The sequence below is a fragment of the Pleurodeles waltl genome, chromosome 5 (assembly GCF_031143425.1).
Source record: "Pleurodeles waltl isolate 20211129_DDA chromosome 5, aPleWal1.hap1.20221129, whole genome shotgun sequence".
Lineage (NCBI taxonomy): Eukaryota > Metazoa > Chordata > Amphibia > Caudata > Salamandridae > Pleurodeles > Pleurodeles waltl.
In genome coordinates, this window is record NC_090444.1 from 808,316,877 (window position 1) to 808,342,621 (window position 25,745).

General features: G+C 42.8%; 1 protein-coding gene across 7 annotated transcripts in view; it reads right to left on the reverse strand.

The window, feature by feature from the left end:
* Positions 1–25,745, reverse strand: part of LAMA2 (laminin subunit alpha 2) — a 3,379,260-nt gene that overhangs the window by 1,893,994 nt on the left and 1,459,521 nt on the right. For all 7 annotated transcript variants that reach the window (XM_069234829.1, XM_069234828.1, XM_069234823.1 and 4 more), the window contains exon 13: positions 11,748–11,861. In XM_069234829.1, coding sequence (XP_069090930.1) covers positions 11,748–11,861 — 114 coding nt within the window. The remainder of the gene's footprint in view (positions 1–11,747; positions 11,862–25,745) is intronic.

Sequence of the window (25,745 nt, forward strand, 5' to 3'; positions counted from 1 at the left end):
CGAGACAGCTGCTGACTTTATTGCCTCCATCTTCTTTTTTATCAACACACAGCCCTAACCCCTGAGAAGATGTATCTGAAGAATTGTATTAATTCTTTATAGAACCTGCACTTTTGGCAATGGGACGTCAAACCACAGTCTGCCAGCTGATGGAGCACAGCTCTGAGCCTTACGTGGTGTTTCTCTAGAATGTCGGAGAATATCAAAATGCTGTCACTGATCTTCAGGAGGCCAACCAGACCGGGGAGGTTTTAGTTGGTTGTGCTTTGAAACACCTCTACTGCTGATGATATTTCAAAGTTCAATCTCCGATAGAGTCAGAAGCCCACATGGATTCAGAGGGTTGTGATATAACGACTGATGGGTTCTAGCCCGAGCTGATGGTAGCCAACATTTAGGTATAGTTTACAAATCCACTGGGCCCCGTTTGGATCTGGCACATCCACTGTCATCCACTGTGGGGGTGATGTGTCATTCTTTCCGGATGGCCTTACTTGGGAGCCATATGTCAATGCACAGTCTAATTGCCCCAGGCTGTTTTGGTTTTGTGGCAATCACTAGCAGTGAGACCCATGGGTTTGGGCCAGTGACCTTCTTGCTCACTCCCTGTTGTTCTAGCTTCTGCAGCTCCTTTTCTACCTGTGGTCGCAGGTGGAGTGGAACCCTCTGGTGCCAAAGTGGTGTGAGCCTCACTGTCTTGTCAATATGTAAGTGAACCCTGATCCCTGTCAGTCGTCCCAACCCTTTAAACAGCTGAGGGTATTCCAACATTATAGCCACACAGTGTGACTCATACACTTCCTGGGCTAAGAAGACAAGGCCAAAGTCTTCTGCTGTGTGGCAAGCTAACATTGTGCCAGTGTTTCCTTCTGTGCTGTGGAATCAGGCCGACGGGCCCACATTGATCTGTCTTGCCTCTCCACCATGACTTCCATGACCCCCTTCAGAGACAGTCCATGCCGCCATACATCTAGTTCCTTGTTTTTGTCGGTGCTAACCTGGGGCCAGGTACCAGCCTGTCAAAGTGTGACAAGTTCATTACATTTACAGAGGTCCCTGTGTCAATCAGTGCTCTCACAAAGGTGCTGCCAATCTCTACTGTACACATCAGCGGTGCCTCTTACAGTTGCCCTCTCTTCCAGCAAATGAGATGGTGAATACTTTGTTGTCGTCCTAATCATTGTCTTCATTTAGTCTCTGGCCACCACTCGCAGTGGCTCATCGGCCCCACCCTCTTTGATTGTCAGCTGTAGCAGGATGGACGTCATGTTGCCCTTGTTCTGTGAGCGGGGCCCTTGTCCACTGCTGTGCCATACTTTGTGGAAGTGGTTCATGTGCCCACACTTGGAGTAGGATTGTCCTTGTGCAGGACAGGTGTTTAGTACTTAATGGCCTAACCCACAGTTGCCACACAGTCCGTCTGCTGGTAACCCCCATTGGGCATGTGGGGTCAGGCAGGCCGTCTTGCATGGTGTATACTTGCTCTTCCTTCACCGTGACAATGCAGGTCATGCTTATTTGGGCTGTTCTTCTTCACCAGGGCAACCTCCATCTCATCGGCCATGGTGTTGGCCAATTCATGCAACATCATCTGCACCAGTATTGCATCCAAGGTAATTCCAGGTTGGCACAGGATTCACCATCAAAGGGCTGGTGACTGACAGCCTTGTATAAGCTGGGCTGTGATCTCATCCGATTGGTCAATGTCCATGTACGTGCTTGACACCTTCTGAAGCCATACTCAGAACACGTCTACTGGCTCATCTTCCTGCTGCCTGGACTGACGCAGTTTGAGATGTTCGTAGTTAGAGGTGAGTTGTGGATCAAAATTTAAAGCTGCCACTACAACTTTGAAGTCTTCATCATCCCCTTTGTTGGGGTGGGTCGCATATGGGAGGCATACAGCTCTGTCCCACCAAAATGAAGCAAGAGTAACTGCTTACCTTTGCTTTCTGTTTCCTAAGTGTCATGGAAGTAGGCGTCTGACCCGCTGCCTCTAGCACAGCACCGTGTTTGCAGCGTTTGCAAGTCCGCTGAAGGGCAGCAGTGCCATGACAGATGAGTGAATGGCCAGCGGTGGGGGTGCTTTTCACTGCCATTGCACAGACATGATGTCAGTGTGCACTTGTGTGACTCTGGCTTTGCTTGTTCAGTGTTATTTATGGAAAACAGTTCATTTATTACTTCTGCGCTCTCTGTGTTCCCTATCTTTTGTTTGTCTTTGTTCTGGATTATTCCTCCTTTTCACTTTGTTTGTTCCCTTTCATTCCTCTTTCTTTTCCAGGCAATAGCCGTCTGCTATCAGCAGGCCCGAACCCACTGTCTCTCTCTGAGAATAGAAAAGGAAACTAAAACCTCTCACAGGCCTCAATGAGCATGTGTGGGAAATGTTGCCACTTGGATACCATGTGGCAATCACCTTCCTCCAGGTCCTTTGGCTCAATGCTGAGCATGGGGTGTTGGCACCCCTGCGACCAGCTGGTGGTTCTGCAGTAGCGTCTTCTTCTTCTTCACTGGGCCACTGCAGGCTCTGGCCCATCTTTCTACCCAGCCAGCCCACACACGCCTGAGGTTATCCTACCAGGGCCCTTGGATCAGCATGGTAGTTGTGGCAGCGCTGCAGCAGAACATGGAGACCCTCTTCACTGAGCTGCAACCAGCTGCCTCTGATGCCTCAGTGAGTGCTGCAGGCAGGGCTGTGTGTATTCTGGCTGTGAGTGCACGACCAGCCAGTGTAAGCTGTGTGGAAGTGAGTTGTTGCACTAGATGGTATAGAATATCGAAAAGGCATTCGGCCCCTTCCTTCCGTTAGGATGTGCATATTGTAACAAAGTATCATGGAAGATGGGTGGCACTCTACAACCTCTTATTCAGCTCTAGCACTCCTGACGACACTGCTCAACTTTCTGGCTCAGAATAATTTCTGCGCCAGGGATTGCTGAAACCTAGAAATAAACAATCTGCACTGACCTCTCATCTCTGATGGAGAGTCAGCATTGCTCTTTTCTTGACAAATCCACCAGCGAAGAATGGCAAGGTGCTCACCATAAACTACCAGCTCCGCACAGTGGCATATCTGCTTCTGACTGTGAAATCATTCTTCGTCAGGGTAGGTGTCAAAAGGCACAACAAAAACAGGATGTTTGAAGGATGGGAGGCCTACTATGCTAAGAGATGTTTACAGGTGTATTTACCAGGCTTACTGCCTCTCATTAAGTAATAAGTCTGGGTAAAAGGGGCATGTGGAGGTAATGAGTGAAATACTCCTTTATCATTCAATAAATCCATTTGGTACCGTGATCAGCAATATCTAAATGTAGGAAAGTCTTCGTAGGCTTAGAAAACAAATGTAACACACCCTCTGCTTTGCAGGGACCATATGTCCTTCTGACACATAAATGCAGCATCCTTTGGGGTTACAAAATGTTTCTGTTTCTCTGATGCATGGCAACCCAATTTTAACACAGCTTTTCATGTTGATTGGTTTACAGCTATAGGATAAACAACCTGTGAACTACTAGCTTTGTTATTTCTCTCATTCTGCTAATTCTGTGAGGAACATGGACGAAAGTGAAGTGTGTCCCTTGGCTATTTTAAGAGAGGAAATGTCATCCACCTTAGCTACTCTGATGGCAAGAGCAAAGGTGAAAGTGTTCCCTTTAACAGGAGCAGGGGTTCTTTGAATGGTGTTGTTTATGCAATGCTTTGATCCATAATGCTTAGCATATAACATTAAATTATTAAGCTATTATTACCTGTTCTATACTGAAACTCGCTAAATTAACCTTGGAATGATAAAGGAAGGGATTCCCTTCAGGGATCAAAAATTGCATTGAGCAGGTGACACGTAGTGGCAGATGTACTCAGAAACTTTAAAGTACCAAAGGATCCATTTCACAAAATCAGTCCCTTTCCAATCACAAAATGGCCTTTTGGCATGTACCAAACCCAGACTGCGATTTGGTAACAAGTTACTAAATCTCAACTTGGCTTTGCAACTACATAACAAATCACTGTATGAAAGGAATGTCTTAGAAATTGGGTTTCTGCTTGAAAAAGGTATGCACCCTGTTCAAGGACCACAATCCTAGTCAGGGTTAGTCACAACCACATCCTAAATTAACATGTGCTCACCCTCTGCTAGCTTGGCACTTAGCAGTCAGGCTTAACTTAAGAGGCAATGTGTTAAATATTTGTACAATGCTTCAAACAGTAAAACAGTGACAACACCACACAAAAAGATACCACAGCTTGTTAGAAAAATAGAGCTTAATTTAATAAATGGAGCAAGACCAAAGCAACAAAAATCCAAAGCGCAGAGCTTGAGTTATGAATGTTTGAAGCGTAAACTGTGAAATAGTGCATAGAAACGCCAAAAGGTGATATCTGGGTCTGCCGGAGCAGGACGAAGTCAAAAGTTCAGGCCGACCACGATGAAGAGTGGGCTAGCTGCAGGGCCCTAGTGAGGTCCACTGAACAAAAGTGCCTTAATCCTGGTTGCATCAACACTGAGTATGTGGGGAGCAGACTGGAGCTATGTGACAGTGTCGATCCCTGCAGTGGAGGCAATGTGTCGATTCCTTCCACGCAGTAGCGAAGAAGCATTGATTTTCTCCACACAATGGAGGTGACACACTGGTTCTGAGATGGGATGGTTCTGAATGCGATGCCCCAAGGTCAATCCGTGTTAAAGAGGTAATGCGTCTACTTCGATCCACGCAATGGGGTAGATGAGCCGGTTCCCATCCATGACACAGGGGTAATGTACAGGTTCCAAACAATGCAGTGTCTGTGATGTGTTGGTTTGGACTGGAGCAGTACTTTATACCCACTTCCAAGGGCCCAGGACTGGTTTGGCACCACTTGACAGAGCAAGATTCACAGTTAGTATAGCTCAGGTGCTGTAGCAGGAAGTATTTTCTTTCCCTGAGACTTCATAAAACAGGAGGCAACCCAGCAAGCCCTTTTAGTCACTTTGCTTCTGGTTTGGAGAGATACAGGTCCAGTTTTTCTCATCACCAGGCAAGGAGGGCAGCAAGCAGCAGGCCAGCATAGCAGACGTCCAGCAGAGTAGCAGTCCAGCAGAGTGGCAGTCCTTGTTGCAGCACAGCAGTCCTTCCTGACGGAGTATCCACAGGTCCAAGAGTTTACTGAGTTGGTGGTGTCTAAGGTCCAGTACACATAGCCAGTTGTGCCTTTAATGTGGGGGAGAGTTGAAAGAGAGGCCTTTGAAGAGCATAGATTCTCTGCCCTTGCTGCCCTGGTCCCAGACTCGTTATAGGGGAGTATGCAGCCTTTAGAGTGGGGACAGGACACAACCCATACAGATGTAAATGTGAGCTCCTCCCTCCCATCCTTGCCTGGATAGCACATCAGGCTGTGGATGACCCATCAGTCACACCTGAGCTGTCTTGTGTGTGGCTTCTAGAGGGAATGCAGAAAGCCCACCTGTCACCCAGCTCAGATGTATATTTAGAGACAGGCAGAAGGCACCAAATGGTTAGAGTAATAGAATGTGAACTTTCGAAAAGCAGCATTTTCAGAATTACAATTTAAAATCCGACTTCACCATAAGTTACAATTTTAAATTGTGATCCCGGAGTCACCAAACTTAGGGGTCTCATCTCTTACCAATTGAAAAATACACTTGTAAAATGCAATATGGTAATCCCAAAGTTATCCTATGGGAGAGATAGGTCTTGCAGTAGTGAAAAATGAATTTAAGAGTTTTTCACCACTAGGATATGCAAAACTTAAAAGGACATGGCCTACTTTTTAAGTACATTGCACCCTGCCTTTGCACTGTTTGGGCCTACTTTAGGGGTGACTCATATGTACTAGAAAGACAGGTTTGGACCTGGCAAGTGGGTTAACTTGTGAGGTCGATGTGGCAGTTTAAAACTACACACATAGGCTCTGCAATGGCAGGCCTGTGACATGTTTGAAGAGCTACTGAAGTGGGTGGCACAATCAGTGCTGCAGGCCCCTTGGTAGCATTTAATTTACAGGTCCTGGGCATAGGTAGTGCACCTTACCTGGGACTTATAAGGAAATTAAATGTGCCAATTATGGATGAGCCAATGTTACCATGTTTTAAGTAAAGAGCACACGCACTTTAGCTCGAGTAAGCAGTGGTAAAGTGCCCAGACTCATAAAGCCAGCAAAAACAAGATTAGCAAAACAAGAGGACTGAAGGCACAATGTCAAGGGAAACCATACTCAGGATGCCATGTATTTAGGACACCCTTTCCAAATACTGACTTGCAATGACATGTATTAATATTTTGCGACCTAAGTCCAGTCGCAAAACAATAATATTTTACCATCTACTGAAAGGTAGTGGTAACCTATTTGAAAATGGGAAGGGCTTTCCAAGGGACCCCTTCCTCTTTGTGACTGTTTAAAAACACATTTTTAGCAGCAGGCAGTGGAGCATGGGACCACTGCCTACTAATAAAAAGTGTTTGTAAAGGTTGGACATTTGTTTTAATAACACCCCATTTTCATTTATGAAATCAGTCTGCATTTAAAACAAAGAACTTGCTTTACTGAAAAAAAATCACAGACGTGGTGTTCCTGTGATTGTAGTCAACTATAGCGATTTGCAATTTGTGACCTACCTCATGCCTACTCATAAAGTTGGTCAGTTTGCGCCCTGATCTTTTTTTCCACATAACACCAAAATCTACGTTTTCTTTTCCGTGCTGAAGAACTAGGGCAAATTGAATGGGTAGATTTATTATTGCAGATATATTATGTTAACCTGATTTGTAGCATGCCTACTCATTTCTAGAGCAATATCCTAGTGTGATCGATTGGAAGAAGATATGCGAAGGGACTACACCACATAAAAAAAGATACCGCACAGACGTAGCATTAGAAGAGACATGTTTCCTAAAACATGGCCTTTCTAAAATAAAATATCCATGGCTGCCTCTAGATCAGCTGTTGAAATAATGGCACAGGTATCACACCTTTTCTGTTTCTGTATGAATGCCCTGTTTCAGAGATACCTGTGCCATGTCCCACACCTGGGACATTATCAAGATGTGCCTTCCTGGTGCAGCACAGCAGATAACCTAGTATTCTGAGCTAGTGCTTTATGTTCAAACAGCACAGCTCAGAACCAGAAAGAGGCAAACATTCCTATTACTGTTTGTTAGACCTGTCATCCTCAGGCTGGCCTTCTCTCAATCGTTCTGCCTCCTTATCTTATATTTTTGCCAATTCTTTTTGTTGGCCCTAGGACTCTGAGAAATTTACCACTGCTGACCAGTGCTAAAGTGCAAGTTCTCCCCCTTTAAACATGGTAGAGTTGGTGTATAAACCACTGGCATATTTAATGTACTTGTAAGTCCCTTGTAAAGTGGTATACATACTGTATATCCAGGGCCTGTAAACTAAATGCTACTAGTGGGCCTGCAGCACTGATTGTGCCACCCTCTTAAGTAGCCCTTTAAACATGTCACAGGCCTGCCACTGCAGAGCATGTGTGTGCAGTTTTACTGTCACCTCAACTTGGTATTAAAAAACCCCTGCCAAGGTAAAACTACCTTTTATTAGACATGTCACCCCTAAGGTAAGCCCTAACTAGACCATAGGGCATGGTGCTGGGTAAGTAAAAGGTAGGGCATACACTTTCAAGTTTTGCATGTCTTGCTAGGTCAAAAACAACTAACTTTGTTTTTCACTACCGTGAGGTCTACTCCTCTCAAACTTTGTATTTTTTTATATAGCTTGAACTCAACCCAAAGGTATTGGAGTGATTTTCATGACCACCAGTTATGTTACACGAGGACACATTCATATTTTGTTAGGCACAGGGAGATTAAGTAATGTTCCTAGGATGTTGAGCCAACACTGGGAACCAAAATTGGTTCCCCAGCTCAAAAGTTGGCAGCTCTGGCCTTTAGGCCACAATCTCTAGTGGGGAATTCTTTAATATTCTTTTAAGCTGTAATTCCTTGTTAGAAAGGAGTGGCTCTGTTGTATTTCATGTCTCTGGAGTGGTATTGATGAATCTACTTAACTGACAAAGTCTGATTTAACATTAGTATTTCAGTAATGTCACTTTTAGAAAGTGGGCATTTCTCAGCTCTTAAACCTCTGTGTGTCTGCATCCTGTCTCCAATACACGTCTGGGTAGGTGACAGCTACATTTTGTGCATTCCCTTTAGGTACCCACAAACACAGGAAGATTAGGTGTGTAAGTGCTCATCTGCATTCTGATGGCTTTTTCTGGGCAGGAAGGGCAGGAGGGGCTGACACATTAGAATAGGTAGTGACCATCCCCACACAAAAGGCTAGTCACCACCTACTGATAGAGTGGAGCCACGGCTGAGCAAGAAAGGATACTTGTGCACTTCAAAGACCCTTTGTTTGAAGGCACCCCCACTCCACTGTCACATTTTGGTATAAGTACAGGTTTCCTGAGCCCACCAAATCAGACACTGGACTCTGTCAGATGAACTGCTGTGCTGGCTGAAGGACTGTCACTCTGCTGGACTGCTGACCAGGAAGGACTGTTTTTCTATTGGGCTGCTCTGCTGCCTGTCTCTGACAACGCTGAGGGAGAGTTGGACTCTGCCTAGCACCCCAAAGTGATCTATAAGGTCTCGTTGACTTGACTCCTATTGCTAGAAACTCAGGGATATCAAAGACTCCACTCCTGCTCCTGTGCCTGGTTCACTGGAAGTGGTCTGGATACTTGCACCAGTGAAATGGACACATCTGGATGCCTGAGATACCAGCATAATACCACCAAAATGAATCGGCTTGCATGTGATGGAGCACAGGGTGAAGGCATCTGCATACATAGAGATCACCATTCCCCTAGAGGTAAAATCAACCCCATGGTGCATGTGAGTTGCCTGAGGTGCACCGCCAGGGGCTTCATTGGTATCACAAACAGTATCGGTGACAGGGGTCAACCCTGCTTTTTACCTCCCTTGATCTGGAAGGTGTCAGATATCATGCTATTCATTCTCACCTGAGCGGTGGGAAGAGTATAGAGGAGCTGTATTTGTCAGTGGAAGCATGGGTTGATGCCATAAACAAAAGCAATGGGAACAAGTAGGGCCATTCCAATGTATAAAATGATTTTGTGGAGTACAGGAGGGTGTCCACAGCTTTGACCTTTGGGTCGGAGTGGTGCATAAATGCAAAAAAGGTGCAAAGACTGTGGGACATCAAGCGTTCGGGGATAAAGGTTGTAGAGGATCCTATTAAGTTTTAATGGGAATCAGGTGTTTAGCTTAGCCTTCTGGCTTGCAGGTCTGTGCACACTACACTCTACACTGCTCCACATTAGTGTCATCATTTATGGCGCCAGTGTTGTTCTTTGCTGGATTAACGCCATAAATTATGGCACTGTTGCAGCAAAGTACTAGGGAGGACCAATTGGTTATTATTGGCCAGGCGTTAAAAATGATGGAAAAAATGACACAGTTAAATCTTGTAGATTTCATTGTGCCATTTTTTGCGGCCTCCCAGCACCAGAACGCCCCACCCCTTGCATACATTATGCCTGGCGCAGGCATGATGTGGCACAAGAGGTTACAAAGTGATGTGGTGCATGCGCTGCACTGCTTTGTAAATACAGCACGGCAATTTTTGCCTCATTGAGCCACATTAGTGTAAAAAAAATGATGCAAATATGGCGCAAGATGGCGCCAGGGCGAGGAAAATCTGTCCCAAAGTGTTTTAATGGTTGTAAACCCTTAGATTCAGTGAATCTGGGGGTCTATCCCACTAAACCACTGTTTAAAATGTACTAAAGCCATTTATCAAAGTGGAACAGGTTTTCAAAATTGTTAACTAGGTTTAGGAAACATTATGAAATCGGCATTTGAAGGGGTTTGAAAAGGTGTCCTTTTTCTTTTTTAAAATGCTTACTGTTTTCTTCAGGAAAATGGGCTGCATTTAGCAACAAAAGATCGCTTTATTTAAAAACAATCACAGGCATGGTGGTCTGCAGACCCCAGCATGTCACCACGCCTGTGATTGTAGCCAAACAAAATGGGTCACAGTTTGTGACCTACCTCATGAATATTGATGAGGTGTGTTGATTTCTTAGCGAGCATAATTCTATATTTTATTGACCAACATGTTAGTTATATGTAACTGCACAAAATAAGAATAGATTCATTAAAAATAGGTGCACAAATTGTGACCCCCCCCCCTTTTAACTAATGCATTCTTCCTGCATCAGGCCCCTGGTCTCAACATGACCCCAGGCATTCCTGCTGTTCAATGTACAGCACGTCATAATCAAGATGTTCCTATTGCATTAAAAATATCCTTGTTTCTCCTCCTAGCTAGGTCCAAACTATATAAACTTTAAAATAAAAATAAATATGAACTGTTTTCCTTTAAATAAATAACCCTCTCCTCTACCATGATGCATTAAATGACAGAGAACGTACATTGATCTATAAGAGTTGGGCTGGGCTTAGTAAAACATCCATTATCTATATTAGAAATGGAAATACAAACTATGGCCCATATTTATACTTTTTGACGCAAATCAGTGCCAGGGCAGATTTGCGTCAAAAGGTTTACCGCCGGCTAACGCCATTCCAACGCACCAGCCGGGCGCCTTATTTATGGAATGACGTTAGCCGGCGCTGCGGGCTGTTTAGCGTCAAAATAAATTACTCTAATCGGGCAGCGGAGGCAAAGGGAAGACTGGGGGTTGTGCACCAAAGAATGGTGCAAGTCAGGTTAGAGTCAAAAATATTGGCTCCAACCTGACTTGCGCCATTTTTTGATGCACAACCCCCATGGAAATGACTCCTGTCTTAGGAAAGACAGGAGTCATGGCCCCATGTCCAACGGCCATGCACAGGGGACATCTGTCCCCTGGGCATGGCCGTTGGGCACAGTGGCATGTAGGGGGGCCCACGTTGGGCACCCCTATGTACTTTAAAAAAATTAAACAATTATACTTACCTGCACTTACCTGCACTCACCATGGATGGGTCCCCCCTTCCATGGGTGTCCTCCAGGGGTGGGCTAGGGTGGCAGGGGATGTCCCTGGGTGCAGGGAAGGGCACATGTGGATTGCTTCCATGGTCTCCCACCATGGAAATGAGCTCACAGGTCCCTTAACGCCTGCCCTGACCCAGGCGTTAAAAAACTGTGCAAATCCGGCTGGGCGACATATTTTAAGGCCCGCCTCCTCCTGTGCATCTTTTTGACGCCGAAGGATAGATAAGGCGCACATTTCTTAGAGTAATTTTTTGCACGGGAACGCCTACCTTGCATGTCATTAGCGCAAGGTAGGTTTTCACGTCCAAAAAATGACTCAAACTTCATAACTTTGGCACTGGACGGGTCTAGCACCAAAGTATAAACATGGAGTTAAGTTTGCGCCAAATTTGTGTGAAAAACAACGACGCAAATCCGGCGCAAACAGAGTATAAATATGGGCCTATGTGCCCTAATTGTGTCAAGATTCAAAGTTGTGGCTTTTAGAATTTACATTCCTGTATAAAGCTTAGGCTGAGCCCATCTATTTCAATCCACCCAGTTTCAGACCAAACACCTCTTTATAAAAGGCTGCTGATAGTTCCACGATGGTCCTGCCCATCCTGGAAAAACACAGAAACTGAGGGTGCAGCATATCTGTTTGGTGTTGTCTGTCACTACTGTGATATTACTTTCTGTAGTAATCAGTGAGGATTTATGTTCATCTGCACACTACAAAGAACAGGAATAAAAAAGTATGCACATCTGGCATCCTTTACCTCTATGATTACATCGGAGTGTTGCAGTGGTTGGATTGGCCTGTGGTCCAATTCCTTCTGCCCAAGAAGGTCGTAGGAGACAGTAAATGTCAGGTATCCACCAGTTGCTGTCACCTGCAAGAAAGGAGAAAGATAACAATTACATTCCTTTGAACGGCATGAAGAGGTGATGCTCTAGATTCTTCATCTGTGTTAGATGAGTCACTGACAAAGAATAACACCAGTGAAGCTGAGTGAAGTAGACGCACAATTCCATTCATAAAAAGAACCCCACTATTGAAACTGTCAAATTACATGATGGTAAATGGCTTTGACAGTAAAAAAAGTAATCCATAAGAAAACTATTTATCAAACCTTTGCTTTGCCCGTGCACCACACAAGGTAGCCCAGGGGTTATGCAAAACCTAGAGTGATATTTGCCAAGCCAGGAAAGGCCACCTTGCATTGCCTTGTGTGACTTAGAAAATTTGAATTAGCACAAGGGTCTGCTTTGCATTACTCAGCCCACAGAGACGTTACATAGGTGGTGCATGGGTGTTCCCACGCATCCACTTATGGATTTTTGGCACATTCCCAGATTTTCCAACAATGGTAAACCTCAGAAAGCATCCCAATGTTATGCCTTCCCAGAGGAAGTGTAATGAGGAGAAATATATTTTTTACTCCTGGTTTTCTCCTCTATCTATATGTGCTGCAGAATGCAACACACATAGAAAGAGGAAAACACCTCAGGGGATTATTTGTGTGCAAGAAGATGTTTCTTCCTGCAGTAAAACAATCCTGCTGTAATTCAGTCACCCTTGCACCATGGTGCAATGGTCTCTCTGTTGGTGTTTGTGTGATAGCGCAAGTAGAATGCAGAAATCTGCCATATTTTGATGGATATGGAGCATTCCTGCCCTCTCCCTTTCATGTAGTGCATCAAGGTGTCTAGCTATGTTACAATAAATAATGATCAATATGGCCCTGAATATGCACCTTTAGAAAAGTTTTCTGCATTATTCCAGGCTAGACTGGCCGTCTAGTTTCCTGGTAAATTGTTATCAGTCTTCAGTTTGGATTTGTTGTTCATCGCACCTTCATACGATCAAACTCTATGCTCCTTTTTCCTGTATTGGTTAATTTAGTGCAGGGTTCTGCAACGTTGGTCCTGGAGAGCCGGGTCCATGCCAGATTTTTAGCATATCCACATTTAGAAAAAAGATGTTTCAGAAATCTACATTATTCTAAATGTGGATATGCTAAAAATCTGGCATGGACCCGGCTCTCCAGGACCGACTTTGTAGAACCCTGATTTAGTGAGAGAAACTAATGAGGTCATTAGTTAAACACAGAGATGCGGTGAACTATATGCTCCTGCCTGCTTGGGAAAGAAAGTAGACACATGAAAAGTTTGGGGATGGAGGACATAACGTGGTTTAGAGTAGGGGTGGGTGCCACGTTTTAAAAGCTAAAGGCCAGACTTAAACAAATAAATAAGACTAGATTTTTGGAGCAGAGGTGGAGCACAGATCGACTTAAGAGAAAGCACTCTCCAACACAGAAAACGGATAGCAATGAGTCAGTACCGTACCAATGTTTTTTTTATTTTTGTGATAATCATGTTGCTCTAAGATGAGTGCTGCTAAAGAATCCTGAAGGTGTTCACATTAATACATGCCTACTTTTGTTTTTATGGTTTGTCTTTGAAAAGTGGGGCTTGTTACATTTCACAGAAATTGGCAACAAAGACATTACAAAACCACGGTGGTCCATGCGAATTTGGATTTCATCACTTTAGTTTAGTGCATGCCTTGTGAGGGTCTTTACCAGGGGTGTAGCTTGGTCAGTAAGAGGGTGGTGGTGGGGGGCTGGGGGTGGAGCCTCAGATTTCCCAAAAATCACTCTGGCATACAATGTCAAATTACATTATACGACACGCAGGACACATAAGAGGGACTAAAGAGGCAGTGGAAAGGGAGACAAATGGGGATTGGCAGGGGTACTAACTAAAGAAAACACAATATTTTGTAAAATAACCAATATTTTTGAACACTTTCAAACAAGATGGCATGAGTGCTTGTGCATTTTTGTCTTTGTTTAAGTAAACATTTCTGGTGAAATCCAACAGACATCTCACCATACCCGACTGACATCATTTGTACCCAAATATTTTACAGAAAACACATTTATTAAGGGGAAGTAACCTCACAACACTCCCAAAGCTACACCCTTGGGCCACCAGACCGGACACCTCAATCTACTCCCCTACAAAGCAGAGATTTGAGTACAAATATGCGTTCTCCGATCTCGGAAAGAGAAATACATGTGGCACAGTCTTCCAATGACCTCATCATGTGTATGTAACAAAGGGGCATATTTAAGAAAACTGGCGCTGCACACAGTGCACTGCCACTTTTCTTGCACCCCTAAGCACCCCCTAAGGTCCCCCCTAATGCTACCATGTGTGTGCTGTATTCAAAATACAGCACACCATAGTGGTAGTTAGGGGAATAGTATCAGAATTTTTGATGCCAGTCCGGTGATTTACAGGATTAGCGTCAAAAATTCTGACGCTAATCCTGCAAAGCACCCAGAGGCCAATGTAACCAATGGAAGACTCCTTTTAATGCCTGCTCTGAGCAGGCGTTAAAAGTGCCGAAAAAAATGGCACAAGGAAATCTTTTAGATTTCCTTGCGCCATTTTTTTGGCCCCCTAATGAGGGAACGCCCCCTTTGCATACATTATACCTGGCACCGGCATAATGTAGCGCAACGGGTTACAAGGTAAACTTTGTAAATTTGGTGCAGCATTTTTGGCCTTCTAATGCCACATTAGCATGAAAAAGATTACGCTAATGTGGCGCTGGAATGCCACTATGGGCTCTTAAATATGGCCCAAAGTCCTTTGACTCAAGCGCCACATTAGTTAAAAAAGAACTGCTGCTACACTTGTCCTAGGTTTTCTAGGATTAAGGAAATCTCTCATAGAAACATGAGTTTGGCATTTTTGAGTAGTGTTGAAGTGCAATCTGTCTCACAGTTAGGGCCAGATTTACCAACGGTTTGCAGTGTGTTTGCATCACAAAAACTGATGCAAAAAAGCACAAAATGTTTTTTTTGTTATTAATTTCCTGCACAAAGTTTGTTTTGCGCTGAAAAGTTACCTAAAAGGAACTAAAAGGATCACAAAGGGGACGTTACATGGGTGGTATGTGGGCATTTCCATGCAACCAACCTTGCTTTTTGGCTCCAAACCTTATCTACCATCTGAGACAGGGATTTGAATAAAAAAATAACAGCATTTTAAAGCAGGTGTTAAAAGGATAAATGTTTTCATTTTTCCTTTCTTTTCCAACTTTGCATGTGTGTTGCTGTGTACAGCACACATGCAAAGTAGAAAGCAAAAGTTTTAAAAGATGTCCAGGCATAATATTTTGTACTGGAAGGGAACCCTATGCTAGACTAACATTCACACCCTTCCACTGTGGCGCAAAGGTGTATGTGTGGCACTCAGCAGCACAGCGTTTTTCTCTCTTGCTCTGTCTTTCTCACACAATGCAGCACAGAATTTTTAACTGCTGTGATGAGTTGCATGAGTATTTAGTAAATATGGCCCGTAGTACTCACACACTGTCAAATATGAGAATGTGTGGAACAGAAACATGTTTTTTGTTGCAAAAATGGGTCTCTGAAAACGTATTTACTGAAAATGTTTCTGCAATATTTTATCTTATTTCTGTTCTGCTGCTCATGATATACAGCTTTATCCTGGCTGAAGAATACTATGTGAATATAAAACCGTAGTTTGCATATGCTCAATATGCTTATGATTAAAAAAAAAAAAAAAAGCTGTTCCCTATGTAGCTAACTTTGCATATGTTTAACTTACTCTGTGTTTCCAAAACTTAAAGTCTCATTTACAGGCCCCTTGCTCCGCCGCTGCGTCATTTTTTTTGATACAGCGGCTGTGCTAGCAGTGCACTACACTGCTCCTTATTGACAGACTGACGCATTGGGCTCAATGTATCAATCTGTAAAGCCTGTGTCACATTATACCTGTGGCAGGTATAACGTATGTAAGGTAGGTGTTCCCACAAAAACAAAAAACACTTAGAACTGGCACAGTGAAATTTACAACTTTTCACTGCATCACTCTACAACTTTACTGCATTAAAATGTTACCACCTGCTCAGACCAGGCATAAAATTTACTTATGCCTTTTTTCCAATGGAGCTCTCCTTGCATTGTTGGAGTTGCTTCAGTTTAATGACACAACTCCAGTAATGCATCACTTTAGTGCCAACAGATGCTTCCGAATTTCTGAAGTATCTGTGAAAACATACATCATGGAGCTCAGTATTGCAAATATAGTGCATCCATGCCTCGTTAGGGGATTTGCGGCAGATTCAAGAAATCTGATGCATTGATGATGATGTGTACGTTTCTTGTAAATGAGGCCCTTAATCTTTAGGAACATAATTTACACTCCTGCAGACTGTCATTAGATAAAAAAATTGAGAAGGAGCGGCAAGATTAATTGTTTACTTATGCAAATGTGATTGTTTAATATGTGGGCAATATGAAGCAAAGAAAATTAATTTCCCCTGCAAAAGAGCAAATTTAATAAATACGTTTTGTTATGGCCATAACAGAACCCATGTTATTTTTTTGTTACACCTGACCCAATAAAAAGTGCCATTGTCAAAGAAAATATTATTCCATCCGATGGACACAAATCAGACTAACCCCAACTGTTATTTCTAATGGATACACACGTAATTAAAAAACATGCTATTTCGTAAACAATAATGTTGCCAGAAGATTCTATGGAATGCTGACTTGTGTACAATTTTAAGCTTTAATTTACTACTCCAGTCACAGCCTCATGACACTTTCATTGAATGCAATAGATTATCACACCTGAAACAATTATATTTAAAAGGCATGTTAACGATGAGAAGCATTCCTAGTGCATATACAGTAGGCATATACATATACATATTACTCTCCCAAATACCAGGCCATTATTAAAGAGATACATCATTACAAGTGCTTCAGATTAACGAATTTCACTACGTATTTGGAGGAGTAAGCTGTATCTGCCTATGCACAATGTCCATAGCAGTTGACAGTAAATATTCACATTGCATTGGTTGCCAATGTTTATGAAACAAAAATATATTCTTTAAAATTTGCATAGTGATAGACATTGAATAAAAGGATAAGCTTTATGATATAAATGGCTGGCAGCTATATACTCATGGGTTCAATAACAGAGGTGACTAAGGGCCAAATGTATGACCATTTCATTTTGCAAGTCTCTAATCATGATTCATTGCAAATCGCAATTAGAAACTAGCAAAATGAAATGTACAAATGTGTTGCAGACACATTTAGCGATTCCCAATGGAGTTGCAAATGACCTGCCTCATTAATATTCATGAGGTAGGTTGCAATTTGCTACCCCATTGGGAATGGCTACACTCACAGGGATGGTGGCCTGCTGGGCTCAGCAGACCACCACATTTCTGTAACTGATTTTCAATAAAGCAGTTGTTTTAAAAAATTCGTCCCATTTTCTTTCAAGGAAAATGGGATGCATTTCAAAAAGAAAAATTAAAAGTAGTCTATTAATTTTTTCAGAGTAGGCAGTGAAACATGGGACCACTGCCTGCTTTGAAAAAATACTTTTGCATGCATTCCTTGGGGACCCCTTCTAGTTTGTGAAAGGGTTAACACCAATTTGAAATTGGTGTTAACTGTGATTGTTTTGCAACCACATTCACGGTCACAAGACAATCATACATACCACTGTGACTTGCAATTACTAAGGGACGCCCTCGGGATGACCCTACTTATTTGCGAGTGCCAATCCCTATGTTGCAAGACGGTAACTGCCCACCGACTCGCAAAATAGGGATGGTACATTGTACCTGGACCTTTTGAGGTCACAAATGGTGAAAAGGTGTCATACATTGGGCCCCTAAGCGATTACTACTATTGTTGCTCTTCATATTTCCCTCATAGTTTGCATCAAAAGTTGTTCTCTGTGTTCCATCATAAATACGCAAAACAACTGGTTTATTTGAATATTTCAAATCCTGTTGTTCTTAGACCTCAATCGATCTCATTTACTTTTTCTGAAGCATTAAGGTGTACAGCTTCATTTCAATGTACTATTTAGATAGGAAATAGTTCAGAAGAAAATTACCACAATTTCCTAGATATATGTCTCCCACAAATGAAATGAACCTATTTGAATAATCAAATGCATTTCCTCTGAAGGGAAGGGCAATTCGAATATATAATGCAAAAGAATGGAATCTGGTATTTATAACAAGGTTAAGGTATTTGAATTTGTACATTTGTGCGACTTCTCTACTTGTTAATACAGTAATAAACCTATGTGTTTTTGCTTTTTCTATTTTAATGTTATTAGTGTTCACGATTTCACTATCCCTACTCTTTTTGTCCATTTAATCTCCACACAGGAAAGGCTCAAATAATTAAAGTCCTACTCTGTACACTACATCAGCTAGTAGACAGTGTTAAATTCCACTTAGAGGTGAGTATATTTCAGCATTTAGGCTTTACCTGTACTTGTTTGCTACTGGGAAAAGAAACATTTTGATCCCACAGACACAATCCGAAATTAGAGAACGTCCTTGGTCATATGCCAATTACTACTACATTTGTATGCTACATCTGCGAGAAAAAACACTTTCCCTCATGTATCACTATTATCCACAAGAAGTAAATCACACATAACCCATTGAAGTGGCATTCTCCCATTCCACATCTCTAGGGCGAGTTGGGGTTGTTTAGTACAGTTATAAAGTGGGAAAGAATTTATTTTTTCTGAGTACCTCACCATAATAAATTTCTCTCTGGTCTGCACTCTTCAAAAATGTAGCACTGCGTCTGACCTTTTCACTTTCCCTGTGTGAATTTATTAAGAAACCAGAATGATTTTTCAAATGTGTACTGAAATAAACCCCTTCCATAATAAAATATTACTCAAAGTTTCCTACAAATTACTCACTGAACTTTAGCCGGATGTAACTAGAAGTAGGTGGTGGGATCTTACCCCCCAGGATTTACCTGGGACCAGGCATTCAACTAATGAAGGCCATTTTGGGCCTGCCTCAATGCCTAAGGCTCTTGATTTGCTTCCTTCATGCCTGCTCTCTTGCTTTCTCTCTTTCTTGCTCGATTTGTGTCTCTCTCGATCTTTTTTCCTGTCTTTTTCTCTTCTCTGAGTTACCTGATGAGTTTCCTCGTTATAGTCTTAATTGCCCTATTCTGTTAAGTGGTTCAGTACTAATACGGCCAACTAATCCTGAACTGCTGATCTGTCCTATGTGCAGCTTGTGATCTGGACTGTCCTGATGCTGTTGTCAACTGACACCAGAAGAAAGTGATCGTCCTGCCTGATGAACTGTTCCTATCTGCTGTCCCATGAGGAGAGATATAAGTAAATGTGGTTTGTTGTTTTCTTTCTGTTTATTACAACAGCATATTTTAGTACACTGCCCTAGTTAGAAGTTTTTTCCAAATTATTTTTGTCTTTCTTTTTTCTTTGCTTTTGCCTGCATGTGTTAGCTCGTTTCCAACCATGCAAGTCCCAATTCTGGTTAGAGTTAGAAATGGGCCAACTTTGAAACCGGAAATCTGAAATTGAATGTCAAATTGTATTTTGATGATTTACTGATGTCACCATCATCTGCTTTGAAATCTGGCAATAATCTTCATATTGTATTGTTGCTAATCTATATTATTCTTTTAGAGTGTCTAACGGTATTGATGTTTAGTAGGTTGAATCTCTTCAGACGTTTTGTTCAGCCTATGGTTTTCATGTATGTTTATAAACTAGCTTTGCGCACCATTTACGTGACATTGATTTTGGGATTGTAATAAAGCTTTGAAACTTTCTTATGTTTGGAGTTTGATTTTTTGTTCAAATTGCTTATGGTGTTCAATATTGCTAATGGTATAATGTCATTGATTGTGATTGAATGATTCTGACTACTACACTCTTCGCCAAGTCCAAAGATTCAGTCGACCTCCATAGGTGAGAATAGTAATGGTTTTTTCTCCCCGTCGATGGTGGTTGTTGAACCCAGAACTGGGGAGAAGAAATCTCTTTCCGGGACCCCAGCAGCGTTCCAGCACTCTTGTGCATCATTGTACCCTATGTGCCTCTCTTTCATTACTCTTTTATACACTTTTGTGCCTCTATTCATTACTCTTTTGTGCCTCTTTTAATTACTGTTCTGTACTGCCTTTAATTCTCTCTGCACCCTTTGCGCCTCTATTTAACACAACACTGTACACTTGTACCCCTCTCTCGTGCCTTTCACTCTTTTTGTGTGGCTCTTGTGCTTTTTTCTTCTGCACTTTATGTACCCTTCTTGTTCCTTTTGTGCCTCTTTGCCCATTGTTGACCATTGTGAGCCAGAACATTATTGACAAGGAAAAAATCATGTCTGCACTTGGGCGATACTGCCAGCAAATTCAGAACATCAAGCAAACAACCCGACCTCTTTGAAGCCAGTGCAAACAGCAGCAATGAAATTTCATCAAAGACTTTGCTGTACCCAGAGCAAGCAACATCACCACCCCGTAGGAGGTCTGCAATGATCTCCTGGACCTGTTCTGTAGCAAGATGACATTTATGTATGAAAACTGCACCCCCATCAGGACCCCATCAACCACACAACATGCTTCTCATTATCGTCAGATGACCAAAACCTAACAACTAGACCAACAACACCACAGTAGAGATAGCTTCTACCATGAAGTCTATCTATTCTGGGGCCCCTTCATACCCATGCTCCCACTGCTCCTTCAACAAAAGAATCACCCCCATCATCGAAGTACTCTCTAACATCCTTAACTCCTCCATTAATTCTCAGAAGCCTAGAAGTAGGCCGCTGAAGAGATCCTCAACAGACTCAGCTAAGCCCTCAAACAACCAACCTAACTTCCGCCTTCCTTACCCAGAAATGGTCATAGAAAAATCAATTAACAATCACCTCTATGAACATTTCAATACCCAACAGCTCCTCAACCCTATGCAGTCCAGATTCAGACTTAATCACAGCACAGAAACAGCTCTAATAGCAGCAACCAACAACACCTGCATAATCCTGGTCGGAGGAGAAACTGCAGCCCTCTTCCTACTGGATTACTTGGCAGTGTTTGGCAGTGTTTGGCATGGTATTGCACCCAATCCTCATAAGAAGACTTCAAAAGATTGCCATCCAAGGACCTGCACTCCGGAGGATCTGCTCCTTCTTGACAGGAAGAACAAAGACAGTCAGGTTGGCTCAATACTCCTAAGATGCCAGAGAACTCAGATGTGGAGTACCCCAGGGTTCATCACTCAGCCCCACCCACTTCAAAGCCTACATGAACCCTCTGGCCAACGTCATCTGCACACACAACACAAACATCCAATTATGTTCTGATGACACACAGTACATTCTATCCCTCTCAAATATGTCCCCCAACATGAAGAACAAGTTCACCAATGCATGTCAGAAGCATCCACCTGGATGAACTCCAACTGGCTCAAACTTAACATTAACATGAATGAGGTAGTGATCTTCTGTAAAAGCATCTCCCCATAGGACTCCACCTAGTGACCAGCCGACCTCAACTCCAGCCCAACCCCAACCCCTCACACCAGAAACCTCAAGATCACTGACAACAAATTTATGAGAATGTAGCTTATCGATTCCGATGTACCACTTCTCTTGTGTCACCCTTGCCCCACCTAATGACACCACAGCTGCGCCGTATTGTAAATATGGTGCACTATGGCAGTAGTTGGCACAACAGCATCTGAATTTTTTACGCTGTTGTGGTGCTTTGCTGCAATTCTGTCAAAAATGTTGATGTGAGTGCAGTAAAACACAGGAAGGCCCATTGATTTTAATGAGTGCGCCATTTTAACACCTGCTTTGGGAAGGCTTTAAAAATGATAGAATAGAATAGAATAAAATTTCACTGCTGTGTTTTTTTCAGGACTCCCTGCGTTGGCTTACTCCCCTCGTATACATTAAGGCTGGTGCGGTCATAATGTGCGCAAGAGGTTGCAAAGTGGTGCAATGCATGCAATGCACCACTATATAAATCTGGTACGGGGGCCACCTCAGCAGCGCCTTAGCATAAAAAAGAAATATGCTATGGTAGCACTAAGGCGGCACAAGTAGCATGTAAATATGCCCCTATATAGGTCTGTCCAGGTCAATGCCCTTGACTTATCCTGCTTCTTCACCCTGAAGATGCTGAAGAAGATCTTTACATAGCTCCCAAATAACACCAGAAGAACTGTCACCCACAGCCTCATAACCAACAGTCTGGACTATGAAACCCCTTTGCCCCATACCAGCATCACTAAACATCTCACCAGGCAGCTGCAAACTCTCCAGATTGCAGGGACCAAACGCATCCTCAACCTCCCACTCAAGACCTAAATCGATCCAATCCTGCGAGAGCTCCACTGGCTCACAAGCACGCACAATTCAAGTGTTGTAAAAGCCAGACTCCATTTTTTTTGCACATTAAGGGGCATATTTAAGAGCCCCTAGTGCCTCCAGAGCGTCACTTTTCATGATGCTCAGGTGGCGCATTGCCCTGCACTGTATTTATAAGGTGGCATTAAGCTACTTTTTTGTGGCTTGACACCAATTGTAAATACTGCCCCTACACACGCAGCCCTTTGCTTGGGAGGGGCGTGCAATGGGCATTGCTGTAGGCATGCCACAGCAACACCCATTGCATTTTGAAGTTGCCTCAGATTTAGAAGTTTTCATAAACCTGAGGCAGCGCCAACATCTAATGCCACCCCAGGGGTGGCGTTAGCAAGGTGTAACGAAGAGGAATACCTCCTCGTTTTTTGCTTTTTCTATGGGTGCTGCATTCTGCAGCACGCATAGAAAGAGCAGAATGCCAGGCATGATTGTTTATGTGCGGGAAGGTGTCTCTTCCTGCACATGAACAATAATTTCAAAACAACATTTTGGCATTTCTGTGTGTGCTGCATTCTGCGGCACACAGAGCAGTGCCAAATCACCATTGGTGATTGTTTATGTGAAGGAAAGGACACCTTCCCACACATAAACAATTAAACCCCTCAATGCAGACATCCTTGCACAATGGTGCCAGGATGCCTGCGTTGGTGCTAGGCAGCTCAATTTAGCGCCAGCCCAGGTGACAACATAAGGGTGTGGCATATTCAAGTAAATATGGCTCATCCCTGCATTGTAAAAATGACGGAGTGCGGCACTGCCAATTTTGGTGCAGCATTGCTGTCCGTCACTTTCTGTTAAATATGGGCCTACTTTAGCCTGTCTGCCTTTTACCCATATGCCACATGCCATTATCTGTTGCAGAACTTGTAAAAGGCAGCTACAAGTTCCATGATATCTACATTGCAAGGTCTAATCGTGATTGTCCATTATAACCATGTAGTCTAAGTTGACGTATTTTTGTCATGGTGGTTCATATAGATTATGTCTCAGATTATGTGGAAGGTCCCCCAATGTAGCGTGAAAGTCAGTGGACAACTCCATATAGGTCCCATGAACTAACCAATAAATCAGAGGTCTTCACCCAAAGGTATCGCAAGAAGTCCTGCCAGACTGCTGCAGCATCCATTTCAATGCTCAGAACCGATAAAGAGAGGAATGAAGCTGAGCTAATCTGTGTTTTCCTTCCAAGGGAACACTCTCTCCTGATAACCACAGCTTCTTTGTGGTGAACAGGTATGCAGTGCATTGAATTCCAGAAAACTCTAGAGGTACGGTAGCTACTCCATGCTTTCATAGTGTAGCGCACAGAAGTAGTCTGTAGGGTGTTAGACTGCTAGGAACATTCTAATTATGCTTGAAATGTTCATATATTTCTTGCTGTAAGTGATATGTATTTGTGCTGTCCTAATTATAATCTGTGTGGTCATTATTACTCATATATTAAGCAACAAGTTAAGACTGTTGAAATAAACACTTTTAAACATATATGCTGTCTTTTCTTAGTATGGTACTTGTGTGTGCTTTTTCAAAGAATACATCTGGGTTTGAACCACCACTATATGCCCAACACAGTTAAGAGGACTATTAGTAACCAAGGAAGCACAGACAAAAGACTGACAGGTATGTCAAGTGGGGTTGTGTGGGTTCTGCAAAAAAGATGGACTTTCATGTTCAAGCGCTGATGCACGGAACTAAGTCCAGGTACTTGTGGGCAGAAAAGACAAAACTTGTAGAACTAGACCAGAGCTTTAGTTGACGCGACACAAGCTCCTCACCCACACTTCAAAGCATTATAGAGCATGGGCTCATCTTACCTTAACAGACACCTCTCCTTCCATCGACCATCCAAACAAGTCTGACTAGTCAACTCCTACTTACATATATCCCTCGCAAACACAGAAATAGAATTGCATGTCTAGCTTTCTCTTACATCACTCCTAAAGCCCGTAATAACCTCCCACTCCAGAGCACAGCCTGCATCTCACTTCTTTAATTCTGCATTCAATGCAACTTTAAATTTGTTTAGAGCACTGTTGGAATTTGCAATGTTCCCCTTAAGATACAGTCATTCATTCAATCAATTTGTCCAATTCTTCCTCTTTAAGTCTCATGGTCCAAATTCTATCCTCTGCTGTCTGCATCTTGGTATTCTCTTCTCAACTTACTTCTGAAGTTTTTTTCCAAGTTGGTGAGACAATGCTCCTTGTGTCTTCCCCTTCATCACCAGTACTAAGAGCAGTGGTTGGTCTTCATAGTTTTGTTTGGATTGATGTTTTATCTTCTTATCCTTGGGTTGATGTACTCCTCAAACACTTTAATGCCACCTTGTGTGCCTTAGGGTAAGGTGCAATTGAAAAGCACCCACATGAGTGATATTCTCATGTAATGGTGGAGTAATAGAAGACCTGCATATTCGGCTCATAATTATCATGGTTGCCCCATGGATCACATGTAGATATATTGGTAATCATTAACTGAGGGGTGTGTAGCTACTGAGGATTGCCTGCTCTCATTTTGATTCCAGCCAGTCCTTGTAATGGACTCCCTCACTGCCCATCTGTCCCTGGTTACCAGCACATAGTTGCCATTGCTATGGTCTTCAGTCTGCTTCACATGTTGTTATCTTCTCTACTTTACCATTCACTTTCAAGCTGATCCAGTACTTCCCTAGTATTCCCAAGCAAACCATCAATCAATCACTTTCATATTAAGGGCCACGGCACACCTCATCTAAACCTGATAATGACACTTTGGAAACCTCCTCATAGAACTGATGTGGGTGTGGGGTTGAAACTTTAATTTGTCACTCTCACAATGTTGTCTATTATGGATTGAAAACACTGTGGGAAGCACTGTAAGAACTTGGCATATCAGCTGAAAGGGGCAGAAGCCTAACTCAAATAATAAATACAATCTCTGTCTGAGTAAACCTCAAAATTCACTAAATTAATCTGTGCATAACCCTCTGGTACCTTGGCACAAAGCAGTCAGGCTTAACCTATAGGTGATGTGTAATGTATTAATGCAGCACACAAAAAGTAATAAATTAAACACAGAACACAAGAAAAATCTGAAACCAACTTAGAAAAATGTAGTAATTTTTTATAAATAAAATTATCAAAATCCAATCAGTAAAACCGGCGCTATGGGTTTTTAAATATTCTGGAGAATATAGAACCAAGAAGCAATTAGTGTCAACTGCAGTTCTCCGGTTGCACAGTCTGGGACAAAGTCACAAGTTCATGTTGACGCTGACCACAATGGAATGTGGGCCCTGGTACAGGACTTAGTTCAGCCCACTAGTGTTGGAGGTGGCTCGTTCTGGTTGGCTGAGGCAAGGCCCTAGCCAGGCAGAACCTACGACTCCCATCATGAACGAATGATTACGCTCACCCTTGGGCAGCTTGTCACTGAGCAGTCAGGCTTATCACGGGGGCAATGTGTAAAGAATTAAAGAATTGGCACAGCACTCTTACAC